We start from the raw sequence: 25,029 nt of genomic DNA, 5'->3' as shown, positions 1-25,029 counted from the left end.
AACGTAAAAAAATACAATAGGTATATAAATATGAGATAATATTGGATTTGTCGTAAAGTTAAATCGATCGATTAGTCTTTTTTTCTGAATTAAAAATTGTTTCGCGTCCGATAAGAAAAATAAGGAAGCTCCAACAAGAAGACGCAACAACTTATCTTAATAGATTACTGAAAGATTGCCATTCGCCGTAATTTGCCGATTCCTATTATCGGCGCGTTCGCGACAATATTCTCTTAATTTGTGCCCATAGACGTAAATAGCGTTAATCTTGCTGGCGAACAAAACCGTGATTAACGGCGCTACTCGACCACCAGATTCGTTGGACGGATAAAGTCGAAGCTCTTTCCTCCATATCGTCTTGCGTGCCATCGCCTCGATCTGTTCGGTTCGAGATTCGCAGCCTTCTTTATCCTTATTCGTATATCCGGTTGATATCTGGGGTGGAATCATATTCGGCATGAAGACGTAACGATCATTTGTCTTTGCGCGGATAATTATTCGTTAACGTTATCGCGTTCATCCCCCCTTCCTGCGTTATAACGAAGGTTGCTTTATATAATATATAGGTATATTTGCATCGTATTTTATTCCCAGACAACAAAGAACAGATATCGAGAGAGGGATATATTTTTTTATTCGGTATAACACTTTCCCGCGCAACACATTCTTCCAACGTATCGCAATGGAGAGTCTATATTCCCGCGTGGACGACACACGTAGGCGATAATGTCAGGTTGACAGACGGGATTTAATCGAGATTTCGAGATCGGCAGCGACTCGTATTCCGAATAGTACGAGCAATCGACATGGCGCAGCAGATCGCGCCATGTCGAACGGTCCCGCCGGCCTACAATACACGCATGTACGAATGACCGCCTCCTCGGATATATTACGATGTATGTATTAGCATAATTATTGGTTGCTCGCTATCAGTGCCGGCGGGCTGGCGTTCACCGATTTATGATTTCATCGCCGTATGTGCTCCGGTGGTGCGTCGAGAAGACGGCGACCAGGTTTGAGAGCCCGGCAATGTGTCCATTGTTGCTCTTGCTTCTCTCGTTTAGCGAACATTGGTCCTAAAAAAAAAAACAAGATTTTATTATGTAATTACATCGCCAACGCGTTTATCTACTTACGTCATCTAAGCGACCGCGTCGTTAAAAAAATCGTTTTACTGAAAATTTAAAACGAGCGGAATGAGACTTTGCTGTCGCGAAAGATTAAAGAGCGATTGATTATTCCGCTTGGCGGGGAAAACGTGATTACTCGCGAATTGCGTGATTAACATAGCTATATATATGCGAGACTAATAAAGTGATATTATATCTATTTGCGATAACAGCTCTTGCTCGACTACGCGCGCACTCTTATGTCTTTGCCAAGTGTTGGATTATTTATACGTCCATCGATAGCGGTTCGAGAATTGTTCGATCCCTAAGGATATCTCTCGGCCTCTCTTCTTCTCCAGCCCTCTCGAGTCTCTTCCTCTCGCTCTCTCTCCTTTTCTACGCTTTCTCTTTCTTTCTCTCAACTTGTTCGATCTCTCCGCTTGCCCTCTCATTCCCGCGAAGCAATCCGGTCCTTAAGTGGCAGGTGCTTAAGATTCCCCGCGATCGCGCGAGGAGAACCAGTCGCGCTGCATTCGGATCGCATTCGGACCGTTCTCTTCCTCTTCGGATATCTTTCTTCAGGATACTTCCCTCTTGCTCTCCATCGATTTTGAGCGGCGCGTATTAAATTGTCCGACTGCCCGCGACAATATGTATATATAATACTTGTCTACGATAGCTGCACGTGTCTAAGAATTTACGTTATCATTAGCGAGTTCATGCAAATGGGCCGACTCGACAAAACTACCTGCTTGATTAAGACATAGAAATTATTTCGATTAATTTCAAGTCCGAGTTTATCACAACATTCTCAGACTCGTCGCAGTGCTTAATTATTCCATAGAAATTGTCCTACCATTTTTTACACGGAATGTCAGGCTTTTAGGTAATATTAAAGTCGCGATAGATTCGATTAGATTTTGTTACTCGCATCCAGTGTCAACTATATCATTTCGTGTCGATCGTTTCAAGTATCTTTGTATCTGTGAGATTTGTAAAACAACGCGGAGATGCGCGATAGAGAGAAAAATAATTTGTCACTTTTGGTTTATCGTTTCATGTCTCTCGCTGCGTAATGCCTTGTTCTCGCGTAAGTCGAAATATTGTCCCGAGGCTCTATGTTCATCATCTGTACAGATATGAGCTGTACAAGATATATTTCTTAACCGTCGCAAGAAGAAGAAAACGAACGAAGGCGTGTATATCGATCGATCATGCGTCGCCCTATCACAGCCCTTATAATCGACCGACTGATACTATCTAGTAGATCTATCTGCGTTTATCTATCTCGAAATAATGGATTTCGAGAAGTCGTAAGTCTCACTTTTTTCCTCCTCTCTCTTTCTCTCTTTAATACACAACTGAGTTTATACGGGAACTGAACCTTCCATTTTGAGTCAACAGTCAATTCGACTTTTTCATTCATTAGTGCGTAGTCCCCATCGCGCACCCTCTCAATTATCGCGAGGCCCAGTTTTTTAGCAGATGCATCCGGGCGAGATTAGTTCTAGTCATATAACCGTCTCCACTACTAGCCGGCTTCTTGCCGTCCACCTAACCGACAATCGACGGAGTTAATTAGGCGAGTGGCGAAAAGCGAAGCGTACAAGAGTGGCGCCCTGTGGTATATAAGAGCGGCAAAGAACGTCGCCGAGAGATCGAATCACAACGAGAAAGAATGCGCGCGTTGCATTAACGTGCGCGATATATTACCTCATTGTCTTTCATTTTTTGCCGCGAGAAAAACATGTGCTTGCTGTCTACGCTATGATATACGGGCTATGAGAAATCTAATCCGACATATATGTATATATGTAGAAAGTACAGATAGAGTGCGGCTTACGAGTGGTACAACTTGTATTTTTTATACCGTTGCAAATATTGTAAACTCAGATTTTACAACACGAAGCTATTTCCATATTAAATTTTTATATCATAATTCAATACATTATTCATTATTCTGTAAGAGTATCGGAAAATCGAGCTTTTTTTTCAAAGATATTGATTAACTGTTTGGTGGAGAATTACGCGTGTAGCGTTGTAACTGTTACACAGCTACAGGTGTGCGTGCAAGTGCATAATGGAGAAAGGAAGGAGAAGGATATAGTTGGCGAAAGGGAAACGAAGAAAAAGAAAACGAGCAAAGAGAGATGGGAACGGCTGGTCTCTCTCTTCCTTTCTAAGTCTCTTCAGCTTCCTCTCTGCTTCCTTTCTTCCTCTATTCTCTGTACATGTGTGTGAAATATAGGTTGATATCGCGATAAATAATGAGGTGGCCTTCGTGGTGATGCCCGGGGCTGCCGCTACTGTGCTTCCACGATGTAGCTTCCCCTCGTCTCTTGTCGAGCAAAACGTGCACTTGGTGCGCGCCTCGATATAGTCGGATTGTGCCTCATCTCTTCACCGAGGGGCCCACATAAGAGACAGCTATGGCTGTCCGGATCGGTATTGATATTGCACGAAATTTATTTCGAATCAAGAATTTAACAAGGCTCTGTAACATAAATATAAATATAAATTTAAAGTGTCAAACACAGGCAATAAGAGCCAAATCGCGGATGACAGTGCGTTGTCCCAACAAATCTCTTGTATAGAGATTATTCCAATTTTAAATCTTGGCCGTGACCAAGTAAAATTTGGTGCCTTGTGCACAGGTTTTTAATTCTAACGAAAAAATTTAGTTACAGACTCTTATTGCCTGTTTGACACTTTAAATTTATATTTATTTCGAATCATTTTTATTTCACGCTGATTTCTCACAATATGTTTGCTCGCCGCTTGTCAATATATATACTTATACACGGTTAGTTTCGGTGAGCGATTTGCATTCGGCAATAAACAGCTGCCGAAAATGATATAAAACAGTGTACGAAGGACCAACGAAGGGCGGTCAGCAAAGATGAGATTATCATATTCTTGTGTACCGCCTCCCCTTGATCTTCGTCGTTTATGTCTCAGCCTGTCTTTCTTTCCTCGCAAATCCCTTCCTAAAAATGTTTGATATGCATCTCGAGATTCAAAGGACAACGCATGCCAATTATGCAGAAACAAAGTAGTCTTTTCGGTTGTCACGAAGGAATTTAATGCGGTTTTGCATGAATCTTTTTTGTAAATTTACTTTCCCAAAGTTACTATACTGGAATGAAGTTATTTAAGAGAGAGAGACTCCTTATTATCTCGTCGGTAATAAGTATTATAAATACATTTGCATAGATAATGCGAGGTGATAATTCATATAACCCTCTATTCACGAAAAAATATATCTCCCAGACAGCCATACCCGACAGAGGAGTTAATGAAAACATCGAGTATATAATCGGCGACAAGGCGAATTAATTACGCGTAACTTTATCTCGACTCCTCTCGGCTGTATACGCGAAGGTAACTAATTAAAACCTCGGGGACAAAGGCGGTGACGTGCATAATTTTAAATAACAATCGGGGATTCGATAAACACCGATCGCACAGATTCGCGAAGGAATCGGTCGAAACAAAGTTCCGGGAAGGTTACGCAAATCAGAGCGCGAACATTCGTCCTTCTTATCTCGATCCGCGAATCTTCTCCCTATGCAAGCTTCAAGTCGTCCGTCTTCAGGGTCCGCGATGGCAGAACCGATCGTCGCGTGAAATTTGCAAGTCTGGCGAAAAACACGACTGAGAAAGGGAGAGGAGACCAAGAAGAGAGTTCCGGATCTAATAACGCGGAAAAAAGCGACGGGATGCATCGCGATTTGCGCTTCGATTGCGTTCGTGGAAGAAATATATGTAAATATAATCTCGAGCCGATATCAATTCGATGCGTTCGTAATGAGGCAATAATTAACAAATAAATGTGATGTAACTAGTATATCTTTATAATTCGTACGAGCATTTCTTACGATTCTATGATCGACGTGAGTGGCGGATTATACGCTATTTCGAGACGTTACAGCCAGATCGTTTCACGCATTATATATCCGGATATATCTTTATGGTCGGTCTTAAACGACTGCAGTGCGCGTTGATCTTTATGGTGTCATCGTTAAACTCGTTAAAGATGGACGATGTGTCGCGCGCGGATAAGATTACGGTTTGAAATAGTTTCCTCAAAGTACTGATTCCGTGGGTTCTCCGATTTCCCCGCCTTTGTTATTTATTTTTACTTTTTACACCGTTAAAAAATTTGAAAACGGTAAAAATTCGCGAATGTTGGCGCAATGTTGTAAAACTAAATGGCTTATAGATACGCGGGTATCCCCTGTCGTAAAATCAAAATTACTTATTTTACGTTTCTCCGATATCCCACAATCGCGCTGACACTTTGGAAAGAATGCGGGATACAAATCGCGATGGGGGTGAAGATGCATCTAATGCGACGAGAGGAGTCCGGCAGTCAGCGAATTTCGGGTTTCCCTCTCTCCCTCTCTCTTTACCTCGACGTTCTTCATCTTTCATTCCTCCTACTCTCATCCTCCTGTGCCCCTCGCTGTCTTTTCTTCGCGCAGAGAGAAGACAGGAGAGAAAGGGACGTGGGAGCTCTCAAAGCGAGCGCGCTGAGCGGCGATATTTAAAGCATATGCAAAGAGTGCAGCGGCAGCCCTCCCCCCCCCCCCCCCCCCGATAGGGAGAGAGGGGCAAAAAGTCTCGGACAATGGCGGCTTGCGTTCGGCTGCCCGGAATCCGACTCACGACGATTTATGCGACCTCGGCGACGACGACGGTCCACCTCCACCTCTTCCTTACCTCTCTCCTCTTGCTCCTTCTTTCGCATACGTATCCTTCCCTCTTCGTCTTTCTCTCGTTCCGATCTCTTCGTTCGACTCGTGTCTTCCCGACCCGGCACTCGAGAAGCGCGCATTCTTTCGACAAGAATGCCAGGCCCCGAAAAGCACACGAAATATTCGATCCAAGAATCTTTGGTGAAATCGACTCGAAATTCATCTCGTTACCAATTATCAGCTTTGAATTAAGAAATCACGAGTTGTCTAAAATATAGAGATAAACTTTACAATAAGAGATCTAGCAGTGAAAAAATATTTCTAGAAAATTTCAGACACCTAACTCAGACTCGATTATACGAAGCTGTGCTTTATTATTATGTATAGCTTTTTATTACTTCTCGAAACTTTTGCCGCAAATTACCGAGACGCATAATCGAATAGAGTAAGAGAGAGCGATGTGTAACTTTCTGATGAGCGGTTACCGATTGCACTTCAGCTCTCTAACGAAGATGCTTGTTACCGTCTTTATCGCTTCTTCCGCGTGCTGCGAAACCGCTGTTCAACAACAGCTATCTCGTTTCATGTTCATGGACTCTCGCGACCAAGTAGAGACAAACTACCGATATGTAGTACTATCCGACCGATTGACTGGCTTTGTCGCACATTTACAGCGTCGATTTTCCGCCCCAATGTTGCTAATCTCTTTATATTTTTTACATGTCAATCTTCAAGTTCGCACTTTTTTGTGCATTCTATATAAACAAAAAAAAAAAGACAGATGGAAGCGATCTGATCATAATCGATTTCCTACCCACAATCAATTCCGTCTCGTTAACTTTCCGAATTCGCGTCATCACGATTTTTAAACATCTGCTTCCTTCGACTCGCTGGGAGTGAGTAGTTTCATGGACGATAAGATAAGACTGGTCTTTTCTAGTTGATGATTCTCTGCTATAAACTCGATCGTAAACTCAAAATGATTCCTCACTTTATCGTCAGAGATTTTTATGGAAACAACTATTTGCAAACCAAACGACTGTTCCCAATAAGGAGTTTGTCATCTACGTCGGTTTTAATAGTTTTCAAATCGAAACGATCGTTCTCAAAAAATCATGCAAAATAAAATGCGCTATCTTAAAATTAATCATTCGCACACACATCATTCGCGAATCGAATCTTTTGCTGCATCACAAATTATCCGACAAATTCATCTGAATTTATACATCAAAGTGTCAGCACGAAGACAAATTTTTTTCTACTAATACTACAATATTACTAAAATAAAAAAAAAACATTTCACGACGCAGCGAAATCTCATCGTCGCTTTGTCGCTGCCTCGTTAGAAATCGATCGATCAATATAATGGATTTAATCGGAACGCGAAGCGGAGTGCCATTCGTCCCATTTCGTCCGATCTGATTTATTGAAACAGGTGTCGCAAAACGGATCGCCGGTGCCCGCGAGATTCTCCTCCGTCTCTTTCTCACACAGCCGAAACGAATCTCACCTGTGCGCCGACGATCGCCAGCCCCGTTCAACTTTAATCTGATAATCTGATTGGCTGCCGTGTGTCAAATATTGCGGGCCTGAGTGTCAGGCCGCGTTCTTCTGCGCGAACTGGTTCTCGGCCGGACGCGTGGCCGATTGGAAGTCGGGTTCTGAAACCGACCGGTCGATTGCGCCGATGCCGGAAGGACAGCTTTGAATGCGCAACGCGCGAGACGGCGCTCGTTGTTTCGTGTCATGTATACAAGGCGCTTCCCGTTGCGCGCGTTTTATCATATTTTATATTTGATTTGCCAGCCTCTTCAACGGGATACAGATTTTCAACCGACACGCGGGCATATATAAGATTATCCTGCCAAAAATTGTGCAGACAGCGCATTGAGCTGAGCTTCCTGGATTTATAACATCGCGAAGAAATGGAGAGATAATTAAGTTGCGTTTGGATTACATTTCGCGGAACTTGTCCATCATCATAATTATGATTTATCCGCGCGTATCGTTGCTGTAGCATCGGTATGAAGAATCCGAGAAACGCGTTCCCTGATGCAGGTAGATCGCGCTTAAACGAGGGAGAGAGAGAGAGAGAGAGAGAGGTACCGAGACGACGACAATGACAACGACAACAACGACTGAGAATCTACCGTGAATCGAGGCCGTGCGTCGTATACGGGGTCAGGATACTTTTTAACCCCAGATAGCGCGGCTTACGTCCGCGGAGATCCTTCTCTCCTTTCTCTCGTCTCGGAGTCAGGGTATGCACTCGCGGGAGAAAGAGAGAACGAAGCGAGCGGGACCAAGGAGAAAGAGGAAGAGGAAGAAAGAGATCCACGTCGTCGCTCAGCGAAGGAGGTACATACTCGATGCCTGGCGCATTGATATGCAACAGGCCGCATATGCGGGCCACGCCGGGGCAAACAATACGACCGACCGGTAAGGCACCAACGTGTAAACTATCCAGAATCGTCGGGCCTATAACGTACCCTGCCGTACCTCTCGGTATCGTGCACAGGACACTTTACACGGTGCATCGGGTATATGGCGCGCGGTGAGCGCGGATCGTGACGCGCCGTATCTTGCATCAGATGTACCACCAGTGTGGAAACACGGATACGTGCCTCTCCTCTTCCCTATACCCCTCGTTCGCCTTCTCTATCCGGTGACTCGATATATCGGCACCGAGTAATCCACCCACCCGTCCGCGAACTCAATCCCTCGCCTTCTTCCGCAACCTTAACCTTCTCCCGCTGCGCAAATTCTATTCCTACCCTTCTTTCGACTACCAAATGTTTGATTCGATCCAAGAGGGGCCTCAGTCCCCGCTAATCTATTCGACGCGTTTAGTGGAAATTTATATTAAAATTTTCCCTTTGACGCTTATATCGTCGCTGCATGTTTTGGCGACTACACCAGACATGAATATATCCTGAAATAGCGTGGGGATATGTGCGACTTTGCGCGTACTCACGAAAGTATATCGAGGCGTCCCGTCGTGCAGCTCTGGCGCTTTACGTATCTCGTATAAAGAGGAAAAGGCGGCGTGGATATCTTCATTCGTAATGCGCTTCAGCTTTTAAAGGCCCGAGCATCGTGCCCGAACGTATACGTAGGCGTTTGTGAAGTCTTTGGCGTTTAACTCGTGACGCGACTATGCTAACGCGGTAGCGCCTCGCGTGGAATACGTTTTCGAGGCATTCGCCTGGATCGTACCTTGGTTCTAGAATCGACCAGGTTAACTCCGATTTACAAATGCATTTATGCAAGCATATCGCAAATGTGTCGTGACGCGTAAAAATAATTTTTAAGTTTTTTTTTTTTTTAAGTGCAAACTCTAAGATATCTTCGATAATCTTCGATAATCAAGAAGTAATGAGACAAAATGGGTATTAATATAAGAATAAGGCGCGAAAATTGTTTTTATCAGATCATATAATCATGTGGATCGAAATGACGCAGTATATCGATATGAGAAAAATCTTTGTTATTCATCGAGTGACAGTCGTAATAGTATTCTTGACACGCGTCCGCGGAAGAGACAGCGCTATATCCGAAGTGACGAAGTCCGTTCGGATCGCCATCGATATTGCACGGCAGTAATTCATTAGCATGATTGTGTCTGGATGGAACGGAGAGAAGGGATGCGAAGACCTTCGGTTTCTTTCTTCTGCTCTCTCCACCCTTCTCTCTCTCTCTCGTGCTTGCCGAAAAGGAGAAAGATGTCGAGGGTCCATAGTTTCTCTCCGCCGCTCGAGAGGAGGTTCCGCACATGGCCCGACAAATTTCAAATTTCCCTCCTTCCACAGGTCCTAGGTCGACCCTTTTTTCTTCGCTTCGTTCTCATCTCTCCCTCCCAGCGAGAGGTGCTCAACGCACAGCAGACACACATAACAGTGTTGGCGGGAAAGTTATTCGACCGCTTGCCACTAAATCATTCCTCGCGGACTCCTGCTTTATTATCCTCCATCCTGCCTCTACCCGTGGCCGGACTCTTTGTCTCTTTCTCTCGCCCTCCTTCGCGACGGCCTCTTCCTTTCAGAGCCCTTCTGTTAACACGTTGGATAGATGCGCTGCTACTCTCGCTCTTGGAAAAATCGCGATGGATATTATAACTCGCGGAGCGTATATACGGGGGATGTTGTTGCAAATTAGGTTTCTACGATGGTAATTCTCACACGCGCTCGGGACAACGGCTTTAACTCGACTGCGAAGCGCTTTGAAGATATTAATAATGCCAGTTTATTAACGCGCCGCGCATATTACGCGAGGACGAGTCGTAATATTTTATAGTTCTCGCGTACATAGGTATTCTCTCTCTCTCTCTCGCGCGCCACAGCTTCCACACTATCGGCGATATAAATGCCGATAAAGTACACGTGTAACGGCTAATATAACGCATAACGTGTACACTTTAATATAACGCGTTCGCGCTATAATTTCGTTTCTTCTCATTATAACCGTTCATTTAACCGGCCGCGCTATCAGATCGGACGCGCGCGATATAATGACAAATGCCGAGGCGAGGTTATACCCTGCCGATTTATCGACTTTCAGGAGTTCTATTCTAGTCTCTCTCTCTCTCTCTCTCTGCCTATGTGCGATCCCCGTTAGCGCGCGCGAGAGATCCGCCTACGTAGAAAGGAATATTTTCTCCGCGCGCGAACCGCCCCGACCTCCTTAATTGTAGCTCAAGATTGCAATCTTGTTCTTTCGACGCGCCCCTCTCTACGATTCTCACGATTCTCGTATACATTGTTTTCGAGTGGAATATTATTGTGTCTGGCAGATAGCAAATTTAATTTCTTCCCGCGCCTTCTTCGCCGAACCGTCATATCAGGCTTGCAATTAATTGCAAAAAAAGTTTCGCGAAAAAAATGGGAAAAAAAATGCAATACAGACACGATTCCGTGTTATATATTATATAGCCCGTGGTATGAAGAGACTTTACGTGACTTTACGCGACTACTTGTTTTCAACCACGGTAACGTGAGTAATCGCTTAATTTGTTGCGAAACGCGTCTACAGCCACCGGATAAACACGCGAGAATGATTCGCGTTAACCATTGCTCTCTTCAGAGATATACAGGTATTTTTTTTTTTGCCGCGAATGTAATGTAGCTGGAGTTATATCGCGACAAATCGAGCGGGCGCGTCGTAACGAAGTAATCGATCAACGGCGCGCGATCGGATCCTCGCGATTCCACGTTCCCGTTCAACATGGGCGGAACGGTTCTCTCTTTCTCTCTCCCGAGTACTCGGCTAGATGGCCGGGGCGATACCACGAACGCGAGAAGAAACTTTAAACTGTCATTAAGGCAACTCTGCCTGGGTTAAGGGGTTCATTACCGGTCGAAACTCGCGTCTCGGTTTCTTCTGCGTCGAGTTCCCGACGACTGTGGCACATGAGACGACTACCACTATATCCCGCAAATTACGTCCCGCGCCGATAAATTTACAAGTGTTACTTTTCTCTTCTTTCCTCCCTTCCTCCGTTGCCGTATAAACCGCGTTCGGCCGATTGCGACGGCAATTACCGATCGACCGGATCGATCGTAATCTATATCGAGCGGGTAGCATTATCTATCTCGATACTGGTATTGCGTGCGCGACGCAAAAATGGCGAGAAAAATTGCGTATTCGCGTTGTGTCCCAGGCGGTTAGCCCTGTGATACGCGCCGTACGTGTGCGATAAATCATCGAGCGAAACCTATATCACGTCGCCCGAAGGAAAATACCGTTTAGACCGCGATTCAGAGTGAGAAGTCTTATTGTTCGGGTATTCACGCTCAAGTGGGAGCCTATTCATTTCAACGTCGACGTATCTATCATAATTTAAAATGAGGAACGGTATCTCTATATCGCATTTTTCCGCATGGAATTTCACATTTGACGTACACATATACGTATAGAAAAGAGGAACGGATCGAAAATATTTTGAAGTGGAAGCTTTATAAGCTTAGTCGAGAAAAATCTACGTAATCAATTCGAGACGTTTAAAATGAAGGAACGGCTGACCACATATTCGAAATATTCTGGAAGAAAATAGTCTCCCAGCGATAACGTTTCGACGGGGAAAAAATGGGAAGGCATTTTCGTTAACGACCGTACGAAATCTCGTAACTTGTATTACATCGAGGGGTGGGTAGGTGGCGATGAATCGTCGCATAAATCACACACGCTGGAAGCACAGAGGCGTCCATCACCGCCCCCACGTTTCGTCCGTCCGTCGCGGGTAACCGTCTTCGGGTCCTCCTCTGGGAGGGCAAGAAAACGAAGGCTTCGCTCGCAAATTAGTCACTGGGCCCAGATTACGAATGGACCACCTCCCCGACGATCCGCGGGTATCCCGTTTCAGGAACGCCGGGCGAAATTAAACAAAGTGCTTCGCCCGGGTGGATTCTGCCTTCGGGGAGGCGCGACGACATCGCGCCCTTCGTCATCCGCGTTGTGTCTTTCGTTTTTGTTGCGGTGCAAAAAAAAATCACACAACGAACAAATGGGATGGATAAATTTCAATGGTTATTCATCGCGGTTCTGCGAAACAAGACTATACTTTGAAGATTGCAAACAAATTTCATGATTTTCCATCCGCGATTTTTCAGATTGCGTCGTCGGATAATTTATATTATTTTATTTTATTTCTTTTAACAACTTTAATTTTTCTCACGTCTTTGCTTTTTTTAATCATTTTATCAAATACTACACGGTGACAATTGTCAAAATTATTCGCATTCTCAACAATTATAATGCAAAGAATGAAAGACTGCATTCCTTTATTATAATGGCGAGTTTAATGGAATTGAAGATATGTGGAAAATGTGCGGATTTCGCAAGATTTGTGCCTGAAATATATATATATCGAGTTCTCTGTTTTATCGCGGTGTTGACCTTGATTTATCTTTGTTGCAGGTGCAAGCCACCGATCCCGATTGCGGCGTAAACGCGATGGTCAATTATACCCTGGCTGGCGGTCGACTGGAAAACGAGCAACTCCTGGTGCGCAGTGATACGGGGGATATTTGCGTTCGGTCGCCTCTGGACAGAGAAACGGCGCCTTATCTCGAGCTACCTGTCATTGCCACCGATCGAGGTTTGTGTTAACTCTTCTCTATTGCACTATAGATCAGCGAGCTTAGATCGAACATTTATAATTTAATTTTTATTTTATTTTCAATTCTTTTTTAATTTTAAACTCTATGCAAATTGCAGTCGGTATTAATAATACCTTAAAATCGGTTAAAATATCCGAAAGAAAATTGATCTATTACTATATTTGCGGTATTTATTATAATATCGCGATCGTTAATCTCTTCACCTTCTCGTATCTCGTATCTAAACATTTAACATTCTCACCTATTGTAATTCGAGACATTCACACCGTTACGGTGATTCGGTCCGATCTCGCGATCTCGTACGATCGCGATCTCTCGTTCCGACGACGTAGGAACAATGCCCGGCAACTTTGCCGTTTGCGTGCGAGTGCCGTTGTACGCGCCGTGAAGGCATCGATGAAGGGGGAGAAGCGAGAGACAAGTAGAAACGACGAGTAGAAACGGCGCGGAGACACGCGCACGGAAACGAGAATGGAGGATGTAAGAAACAACGCCGTCGCGGAGAGGAAAAGACGCGGTCCCGGACTATCGGGCCGTCAGGATCTAGTAGCTCTGTAATAGGGTGTATGATTTATGTCGCGATGGCGGGTTCCGTGGCCATTTCCAATGCGGTAGCGGCGGCTTTATGGGAAAGGACAATGACTGCGGGTCCATTGGATTCATCGTGGGACGCTACCGCGAGGCCGCTGATTTTTTGCGGGATTTTTGGAACGCGGGAAGATAGGCGGGATTATTATTATCCGAAAAAGAAAATCTATCGACGGCAAAAAAAAAAAAAAATGAATAAAACCGTGAGACCGAAAAGGGAAAGAGGACGTCTATTGTTGGCGTCGTTTTGCAAACAGGCGCGCGAATTTACGTAATTGTCGCTCGTTATCGATACGATTGTCCGGCTGCGCAACAGCCGTGCAGCAGAGTGTCTGGTGGATATTGTCAGGATGCACAATAGAACCGGATATGACGGGCACTGCGAGGCATAGGGGACGCATCGCGATTACCGGCGCGACGTGATTTATATCGCTTGCTGACTAGCGCGCGTCGGACGACAGTCGTGTATCTTCGTAGGGAAGAAAAATGTACGGGCGCAAGAAAGAGAATACACCGCGAATTTCCAATTTCGCGCCACTCGTCAAGAATGGCAATGACGATAATAGATAAAATTTATTAATTTCTCCGACCCCGAAGTTACGGCATATCAGGCGGCACGCCCGAGTATATACTGTATCTCAATCAAAGTCCGGGACGCACGGAAATGATTACAAATATCTTCCGGCGATTCGCACGTCCTCGCGCGAAGAGTAGAGAGGACCAAGACTTCCTCGTGGCGCCCGAGACTCATTAATCCTCCGCCTCCTCTTGCTTCTTATTTTTACGCCGGCGATTAATTCTTCTTATTGCCTACCTGTAATTCGCGCGGAGAGAATCATTTTGGCGCGACGGCAGTAAAGCGAATCGCGAGCCACCGTGAACCACGCGGGCCAGGTGCGCATGATTTATATCACCTGCTGACGTTCGCTACGCGACGGAGTCTCTTGAGAGTCCTGCATAGCATCCCCTGCATCGTCGCGGCTTGGCCAACGCGCATATGCATGCACATTCGTCGTCGTCGATATTTATCGAAGGGGAACAGAAGGGGATAACGTCGACGATTACCCTTAACCGGGCTTACTATCGTGCTAACAGCGGTGGATAACGCCGCGGTGATAATTATTACCTACGAGCGAATCGAGGCGGGGATCTCTGCGAGAGATATCTATACGGATATTTCCTTCAGCGAGAATTATATATATTATTTTTCGTTCAGGTCGCGAGTCGAACAGTCGTTGCAGAATCGATAAACACCAGGCGCCGTCCCTTCGAGAGATGGTTGATGGATGAATTGAAAGATAATTCGATGAATAATAAATTTAGACCGCTTTCCTGTTGAGGGAGAAATTATTGTTAGCAGCTGTGAAGGCTGAAGAAAATATGACAATTGACGTGGATTAAAATTTTCGCGAATCTCTTTGAGTATAGGTATATTTATTACTGATGATTTACTATTTTAATTGCGCTGCAGCAAATTATGTAGAAGGAATGAATCTTTTTTTGTATCGTAAAAATATTTGCGATATCTCCGTGAAAAAGATATGTTCTCAACGCCATGTATTAATGTGGGATCGTCAATGTTATCCGAACTGGATTTTCTTCCTACGAGAACATCTTTTAAAGTAGAAAAGGAATCTCGACTCGGTATCGATTACACGCGCAGCTACGATATCTTAATGTAATTTCTACGCTAATCTCTGTGCGAAATCCTCCATGGAATTCCTGTCGCGCAAGGATATTCCGCCAACGGGATAGATTTTATCGCGCATCTTCGATTTATCGTCGCACGCGTTGACGAAAAGAAATCGAAGAGAGATGCTATCTTTTTTTCTTGAAATTATATACCTGCCCGATAACGCGGGTCTGCCTCACACACGGCAGGTGTATACAAATGTAAAGAAAGGCGCGTCCGGATGGATGCACTTCTCTTCGCGACTATATATACATTAGGAAGGTGACTTTATTGGCACCGGCATCATAAATCTTCGAGGCTTAACTCCCACCGGACATTCGTGTCATTGTCCGTGTGCGGCCGTTTTTGCACTTATTTATTTCCACTTCTCGACGCCGCGTGATACCACGCATAATCTCGGATATGTCACCTTCGGTCCACGCATTGAACTCTCCGAAATCAGCTGCGCGCATTTTGCGCGCGGCATATTAACGAAACAACTCGTTTCTCTCCTGCCTGAATAAGAAGGAAAAAAAAAGAAATTACGGGTTTACGCGAAAGCGAGTGTCTGGCGCTCGCGTAAATGATTTAAGGGAAAGTTGTTTTTCGACCTTGAATCTGTTATTGAAATTGGTGGAACGTTAACGAAATCCTAACTAAAACCGCATGCAAAATATCAATTACAGTTGTAAGTTTTCGTAATACGCGCGCGTAATGTTGCGAAACCCCATCCTTGACGCATTCGTAATTCTCGCACTGTTAGGTTGAGCACCACCGCACCTACCGGCCGTATAAATCTCTCTCTCTTTCTCTCTTTCGGAACCTTCGTATCCCCCGCCGCACTCGAATCTCGAAAAGGACTCATCCCGGCGATCGACCGCGTGAAATTAAAAGGGCTGGACTGCACCGGCCACAAAATATCGGGTCGTGCATTAAAATACCGTTGAACTATCACCGGGAAGTCGGTGTGTTCCTTCGCTCTTCCGTATCGAACGCGCGAGTATATTTAATCGATTCTTTTTTTCATCGTTCCCACAAAGGGACGCTATAAGCGCGCGATTTGATCTATGAAAAGCGCAATTAAAAATCATTAGGGCACACAAGAAGCTTTTTCAATAAGTTCTATGACTATACGCCCGCGTGTCTTGCTAGAGATCGGTGTCTCGATATCTCGAGGTGGTGTCCGTGCGTCATCACGAAGGCTTCGTCTTTCTACAGAAGAAAGATCGGGAAGGAGAGAGAAATCGTGTGGCAGTGGCGAGGGACCGGACCCTTGACGCATGACTCCAATGACACTCGTACCTATAAATCTCCTCGCGCCCGAGAGAACGCTCCGCACGGCTCCGAGTCCATACATTACTATGAGTTACGGTTGTAAACCGTTTAAACATCGGATTACCCGTTTTACATACACTGTCTTTGATATTAACACTTGCGTCATGCCTCGCCTAAATCTAAAGGCGGCGATCAGGAGCTCGCGTTTACGCATCGCTGATTTCTCGTCGCTCTCGCCAATGTTGCGCTTTCGTACAAATGCGTGTAGAAAGATAATCTGTATGGAATGTATATGATTATAATTCGCAAGATACAGTCTAATGTAATTTATAGCGAGTCTCTGACAAATTAGCTCTCTCGGGGACTTGGCGGATCGTTAGACAATTAAACTACTTGTCGGATTAGATGATTGCATATTCAACGCTCCATGTAGATTGCGAAGGAGACAAATAGAGTACGGTCGCGTAATAACTTGTCTTGTGAAATAATAATTTTATTATCGATTTTGTACGTTTTATTTTTATATAAATACCATAATTTACCGATCGATCGATCTATCAACAAAGCAATTATCCGGGAGATAGTAATGTCCAAAAGAACGTGGCCGTTAAGACACTGCGAGAATGCGGCCATTTGGGGACCCCGTAAGCTTCTCGTGTTTGAAATATTACTACGAACGACGCATTACCCTCCCGCGCGGGAGCAAAAGAGCTCACGTCGACGCACACGTGCTCGCGCGTGTCCGAATAAAACGCGAGAGAAAGAGAGAGAGGGTATACCAGACCGAGAAAAAGAAAGCCGAAGAAAGAACGCGCAGTGAGAAGAAACGAGCGAGATGAAACGTAAACCTGTGAAAGGCAAGAGCGAGAAGGGCCAGCTGGGCTGATTGGATCCGAGAAGAGGCTGCGGTACGAGATGCTCCGTGATTTATGCCGACCGGGCTTCGGGCGCGTCCCCGTAGATTCGTTCTCTACGTCGGCTAATACCCCGACATTATTTGGCTCGATAAGAGGATTTCGGCCGGGAACGAAATAAACATAATCGCTCGGCCGCGCACTTCTTTCTCGCTTTCCGTGCGCGGATAAATGTTCGGTATAAGGACCACTTCATGGATTTTTTTCAAACTCGCATAAAACTCTAAATAATGACTCCCCGTCTCTCCCTAAATTTTAATAAAACACATCACATAATAATATTTTATAATATTATGCACTCTACTGTTGCTACATGCTTAGTCCTATAAACGATTCTTATATATATTCGCAATAACTTAAAATCATTATTCTGATACGAGGCAAATGATTCTTAATTGTGCTTTCTGGATTGATTTCATTCTTTTGAACACTTGCGATATTTTTCTCAACATTCCCGATATTATGCTTATTTACAAACAATATTTATTCTCGTAAATTAAAGATTTCTCTCAGTAATTTTTAAAATATTTAATACAATTCTTAATTTAAGTAGTTTACCCTGGATATTATATTTACTCATTTTGATGCAAATTAATTACAAATCATTAATGACTAAATTATTGTGTATGTTTACAGGTGGATTAAGTACGATAGCGATCGTTCGTATACAAGTGACAGATGTGAACGATAACTGGCCGATTTTCGAGCCGCGCAAATATAACGTGACTTTGCGTGGCGACAACCTCGTGCACGGTCCAATCTTGAAGCTAGAAGCGACCGATCTCGATGCCGGTCTTTCCGGTCAAGTGACCTATCGCATAACCAGCGGCAACGAGGCCGGAGTCTTTCGCATCGATCGTAATACCGGCGAGCTGCATGTGGCAAGACCGATCTTGCTTTCGCGATCGCCGTCGTATCAGCTCAACGTGACGGCGACGGACGTGGTCGGTCTGAAGAGCCTCGTTGATGCCGAGGTCAAGGTCACCGTCTCTTCCGCCGGACACAGACTCCTCAGCATCTGTGAGAAACCGCGTTACACTTTCACGGTCAAGGAAAATAGCCCGCAGAACAGCATCGTCGGCGACGCAAGGGACTTTCCGGTACTGTCAACACACACAGGTACGTCAATATGCTTTTATGCAAAGTTCTTTTATTCGCCCGCCGTTTCGCGACGCATCATCGCTCGATGTAAAATATATACCTATATTGACAAGCGGCAAGCAAACATCGTGAGAAATTAACGTGAAATAAAAATGAGCTTGCTTTATTAAATTATTCGAAATAAGTCTAGTGTCTCGAACAAACATCCTACACAGAGAGAGAATTTTCTCTTGGAATCTACCGCAATAAGATATAAAATACGTTCGATTAATTTTACTATGTACATTAGATATTAATATTTTTATTGCGGTAAATATTAATCAGAGAAATTCTTATGAAATTCTTTCAGTACTACCATATTGTCCCCCGATTAGCATGATTTCCAGGGTAAATTTTAAGAGAAAATTCTCACCGTACTAAAATTTGATTTTCAAATGCGTCTTCTTTTTCTCTAAATTTATTTGATCGTTGTTCGCTACATTGTTGCCGTCGAGAAGTACCTATAATGCTAAGATTGTTGCAGTGGCTATTGTTACTCGGGTCGCGAGATTCAGAGATACTCGGGCGAGCTGGGGGAATCTCGGGAAAAGCGTCTTAAAGCGTATTCCACCGCGGAGGTCGTTCGCAGATCGGTGGAATTTGCAGATGCTCGCGAGATACATCGCGGCGCAAGTACGCTTCGCTATCTCGGCCGTAAGAGCATTCACGTTTTGCGCGCGTACATATACAGACACGGAATAATACACGTACATCCTCTTGCACCATCGTCGCTTCACCGCAATCGTTTTCTCAATGTGCTATAGGCGCACGAAGTAAAAAGAAGCGGCGAGCATCGCAGAAATCTTGACCGCGCTGCAACCGATTATAGCTTTCCGATCCGGCGATCGCGAGGTTTCTTGTCTTTCCCTGGTATTCGTGTGCGTTGTTCGATTTAAACATTATAGCATCGCGCTAATCGACCCGAGGATGTGGATAAAAAGCCGAGATCCGTCCGAGTGATTTTATCAAAATTAACGTTTCGTATTCTAATTACGCGTATGTACATCATATTATGTAATGCACCATTATATGTGTATATCGAGATCTGTACTCTGAGAAAATGGCAGAGTAGAATTTTTAAATATGCATACGAACTATCTCTTGTGCCTTAGTCAGTGCAATTTTAGCATTGGCACAAAAAAAACTGGCGAATCGATATTTCTTTTATTTCATTGCCTCATAAAAGAGCTACGTGAAGATTAGCAAGATCATTCGTGGTTATGTTAAAACTCGGAATTATTTGCAACGCGGATCCTTTGAAAATTCTTTCTCCTTCTTAAGCTTCAAGATCATTGGAATTCAGATGTTTCATTAATGCGATATTAATATACATGCAACAATATAATAAAAAAATACTCATTAAAATTTTCTTTCATATATTTATATCTGTTAAAAAAAGAGATTAATTTAATTCACGTTTAATAACTTTGAATACCTCGTCATTAGGATAATCGCTGGCTTCTTAATTTGTCTTATAGTACACGTGATTAAAGAGCGATTCTTAGTCGCAGGACACTATAGATGCATCCGATAGCGATGCTTGATACGAGAGAAAGAAAGAGGCGATATAGGGGATGAAAGGAGATAGAGAGGGCTTCTTTTACTTCCCGTCTCTCCGTACTTTGTATGATGCGCCTCTTATCTCGCGCTTTGTTATCGCCGTTTACCATCGCACGGAGCGGCAAGCGAAGAGATTTCTCTCCGTGTATATATGTAGCCGTGTACATATACATATACTTTTTCCCGCTCTTTCTCGGATCCTTCGGCGATTCGATCCCTCGAGCGGCTTCGCTTCGCCTGGAATTTCGTCGGGCAGGCTGGGGGAGAATTACTGTGGTGTAATCCTAGATGAGATTGTCCCGACACAGAAAAGAAACGAAAGAGGGGGAGGAAACAGGAAGGCGTGATAGAAGCGCACATGTTCTATGAACGCTGACTTTATCGCTCGGATTTTAACTGGCAATCGTAATCCTATATCTTGTTGCGGATCGCTGGATGACGTGTTGTCTTGACTCGCCGCCTCATCTGGTTTGTTTCGTTGTCAGTACTTTGATAATATCACTTTATTTTATTTTTTTATTTCTGTGTATTTTCGGGGAAATTCTTATTTAAAAATGTCTCGCGGTTTCTATTTCGCCGAAGAAGGCAACGTCATTATTTCGATATGCGTCTCGGAGACATCCTGTGTTAAGGAACAGCGGTAACCAGATGCAGAACTTATTTTAATTTATTTTTGCCTCGATGGAAGCTGGGCAGTCTTATTGTCGCCCTCCATTGTCTTGTCCCTCTCGATTGCCGCAGGTTTCTCTCTACCATCTCTCCTCTCGGTCCTCGTCGGACGTATTCTGCACCATTTAGCTGTGTCTTCACTCCAAGATATCTTACGCGTGTACGGAGCTCAATGCGCATGTTTAGCAACGCAATGTTCGAGTTTTTTGCGCTATTGTGTATATACGTTGCACTTGCATACCGTGTAATTGCGCTGATGCAACAAACCTTTCATCGGATACGCGTGTTTTAAACTTTCTTCAGTCCTTGGCTGTAGAAACACTTTAGTCACTTATACATTGACGTCGATTCGCGGCAAATTATTATTACAGAGACAAGTTGCAGAAATATTCAAACGCGCTGTGTAGAGATATCTTCATTCGCACGACACATACTAGATGTAATATCGTAAGAGTGATCACGCATGAGGAGAACGAGGAATACAACCGTAAGCAGATAAGTGTGTTTCACCGCGGGAGACAAATCCGGCATTGTGAAACAAGGGAATAGATATCCGCAAGACGGATTCATTCGATCTGACGACCGATAAATCGAAAAGTGTCAACGTAGCTCGTGTCTCGCGATCACCCGAGACGTATGATCCGAAAGTTAGAGAGCCGACCCGGTTTACGTGTCGTGGAGATTGAGCGTTTTAAATTTCTTGCCAGTTTTCAATTACAAGCTCGGCGTAAAAAGCGGCCGTCCTCCCATTAACAAATATCATTCTGGCGCGACCTCGGATGTTGAACGGCCTCGGAGACTCGCTACGGGACGTCGATATAGCCGTAAACGGGCGCGCATCGATGTTCGAAACGGCGAAGAGCGGAACCGGGTCGGACGGAAGAGGATCGCAGGGGCGAGGAGGCAAGGAAAGGTTTGACGTAAGAACGTGCGCGAGAACGCGCAGGAAGAAAGAGGGACGAGCTGGACCCCCGTCAACGACAGCATACCGCCGCCACGGTATCGCTTCTTCATCGCATTCGTCGCGTCGCTCGACGCTACCACGACCCGCGGGGCTAATCATCATTATTTAAGTACCAGATCGTTTTTCGCTTAGCGGCGAGTATAGTGTCGTGGACGAGCTCCATCAGGGAGGCACGTATCGATCTTCCCGCCCCTTGATGTTCCCCGATACGATCGTCATTTTGCTACTTGTGTGACGTATCATATCGAATTTCTCTTTCGCATGATTATTATATCTTTATTATAGTTATTAGCACGCGATGTGATTTGTCTTGGAAGCTCTCTCCCTCTGTTTTCTTCATCATATATTTGTATGCAACTTGATCGAGGCTAGATTCGCGTATATAAACTCTCGACATTTATAGTGTTTCTCTAGTGCAACTGTTCCGGAGCACCGTTATGACCGTTGCGATATCGAGAGATGCTTTTGGAATAGAGGCCACCAGGCGATGATTATAGTCGCCGACGAAAGATTCGATAGCTGTTACGTGCCTGCAACGTTGAGTTTCTAAGCATATTTTCGAAATTTGATTACGCGCCGTGCCCTAATTAACGAGCGGACTCTCGACGGATCGTTTCCGCGCACGATCATGCCTATCTCGATCGTCAGCCGTAAACGGGGAGTCCTATCCCGGTCCAATTAAAAAATCCACGGATTTATGCAAACGGTCGGCCTTTTATTGGAAGCGCCCAGCCTCTGACACCGGGCATTCCACGGATCTTCGTCGGGAATAATCGATCGTCGCGATTCGATGATGCCGCGCAAAACAGGAGGCACGCAAATGCCCCGTTACAAACGTAATAGATTGCGATTACTCTCGTGGTCTCTTTTTACTTACCCCAGAGATGGAAAAACTAGCAGCGATTATGTAAAAAAAATTTGATAAGCGCGGAGATCGCAATTACATTCGTGTATGCCGCTATTTGTAATTTTATTGCTATATAAACGCGCAATTTATCCCATAATATTATTTTAATCTTTCATATTTTTAGTATTACACATACGAGATCTATATACGATCTGTACATTTATATCGTCTCCATCTGATAACAGCAGACCGTGAAAGAGCAGTTTGTATCGATACCCGTATTTAGAACGGGAATAGCTCGTAATTCGAGCTTCATTCGCGGCGATCGTAAACGCTCGTCAACGGCACCGCCCCTGACGAGGATGACCGGCTTCCTTCGGGCGACCTCAAGTGGGACGGGCACCGTTACGAGCTAATTAGCAAAATAAGAGAAACGCTCTTTACACGCGAGTGTCGCAGCGTGTCGCGCCGACCGACCGCGTAGGCAAGCGAGATCTCGTGCTGCGAGCCCTTATACGATCCGAGATCATCGATCTGTGATTTATCGCCCTCGACACTCGCCTCGAAAGGAAGGGAAAAACCGTCCGGAGTCGTTCTTGCGTGCGTTTCGATGGCGCGAATAATTAATACCGTCGCGTATACCTTGTGATAAATATAGTTTGGCCGGCGCGAATATTGCGCTTTCCTTCTCTTCTTTTTGCTAAAAGAAAGAGCGCCAAAGGGCGAAACGGAAGCGAGATCCGCCAGATGAAGCAATTCTAATCGATTCGTGTAGAGAGAATTCTTACCTTTGACGAGATATCATCTGCCTCTTGTTTGACGACTTTTAGTCGTTGGAAGCAGTATACGATGTACGAGTGGCTTCGTATTCAATTATATATGTACGAGAATAGCAATTGATAGAGGCTGCGTGTAATAAAAGATATAAGAACAGGGAATAAAAAATAGATAATAGGAAAAGGTAATAGGGAACAGTTCGCTATAAAATATATGAGATATAATTTAATATAACGCAGAAGAACAGAGGAAAAGTGCTAAAGTGATGAAGTTTCTCTATTCTGTGTTATTAAATTCTTGTTTTCTGTTTCTTTATTATTTTTTTATTGTGCGCATCCCCGTAGTGGCTACTAATAATTAAAACTCAATCATTCGTTTCTTCGTCTAATATACATGATCAGCTGGTTACTATTCCTGATCTCTGAATAATTCTATCGAAACGAGAAGATACGCGAGTCCTGACGTACTTTAGTGTTTAAGGAAAAAATATTCTTTTAAAAGTTTGCAAAATATTTATATTATATAAAATGTTTGACAAACATCTCGCATATAGCAAAAAAGCTTAAAAGATCTTCAAGGGGAAAACGTTAACAGCGCGTTATTTTAATCCTTCGAGAAGAACGACGCGGGAGATCTCATCAAGAGGCACCCGAGGGTAAATCAATCTGCAGTGGACGCGAACAGAGAAAAACCCCATTACACACGAGAGGATAATCTTGTTTAGAGTTTAGCGTCGCGATTGGAAGAGTACAGAACATCTTGATTTCAATATAACGACTCGGCCACCGATCGCAATTACTTTTTCCTAAGGGTTTCTTGCGCGGGACACGTCCGCGCACGCGTCATCCGCGCTCGAATAGATAATCGCACACGAGCACTCGTGCGAATATCGGCGTAGTGCGCCAAAGTGAAGAATCACCCGGCTAGCTAGCGGCGATTACAACGACTAGTGCGCCGGGGGACCTTCAGTCAAATGAGATTGCACGCCAAGACTAGACGAGAAGCAGCTTTCTCGTATCTCGATACGGTTATTCATGAATGCGTCTGTCGATTAATCAAGGGAGCGCGTAATTGCGAACACGCGTCAAACGTCGCTCGGAAACTTGACGACCATGACATTGGGATGTCTTTTTTCTTCTTCTTACGTTTACGGGAGGAGATATACCCAGCGGGGAGCGAACGCAAATTCTATCGTTTAAAAGTTTACCGTGCCATTAAAGGAGATCAACGAATGATAATGAAAACGACTGGTATACTGTTTAATGACGAGTAATTTGTGCCTTGCATTATATCACTCTATAAAAGACGCAGCGCTTCTATCCGTGTGTACATAAATTGCGAGTGCACTTATCAATGAGACGAGTAATGAAGAGAGAGATAATTAGCCAGTCAGCATCGTATTTCTGTGATTATGTTAGAATGCGCGGTACATGTTGTACAGGTTTTATTTAAATGTAAAAATTGTCTAATGATTTATGATGACGAAAAACGTCGGTCATCCTAACGGAAGATCATTTGCATACTTTGTTTTTCAAACTGCGCGCGTTTTAGATAAATATATAATTAACGTCCCCGTTGCTCGATTTATGTACGTTTCTCGCTGTGCGATAAAACTCGTAATTGAGTTTGAAAATACACATTGCGGAGCACAATTTTCTATTAACCGTATAATATTATATCGTGTGTCTGTCGCGCGAATGCA

General features: G+C 44.3%; 1 protein-coding gene across 1 annotated transcript in view; it reads left to right on the top strand.

Annotated features, from left to right (window-relative positions):
• ds (dachsous cadherin-related 1) overlaps positions 1–25,029 on the top strand; it is a 277,551-nt gene that overhangs the window by 217,282 nt on the left and 35,240 nt on the right. The window contains exons 2-3 of the mRNA XM_029303522.2: positions 12,719–12,899; positions 18,007–18,489. Coding sequence (XP_029159355.2) covers positions 12,719–12,899; positions 18,007–18,489 — 664 coding nt within the window. The remainder of the gene's footprint in view (positions 1–12,718; positions 12,900–18,006; positions 18,490–25,029) is intronic.

This window comes from Nylanderia fulva, unplaced genomic scaffold (genome assembly GCF_048542155.1).
Source record: "Nylanderia fulva isolate GAGA-0341 unplaced genomic scaffold, ASM4854215v1 Scaffold27, whole genome shotgun sequence".
Taxonomy (NCBI): domain Eukaryota; kingdom Metazoa; phylum Arthropoda; class Insecta; order Hymenoptera; family Formicidae; genus Nylanderia; species Nylanderia fulva.
This window is presented reverse-complemented; position numbering and strand designations above follow the sequence as displayed.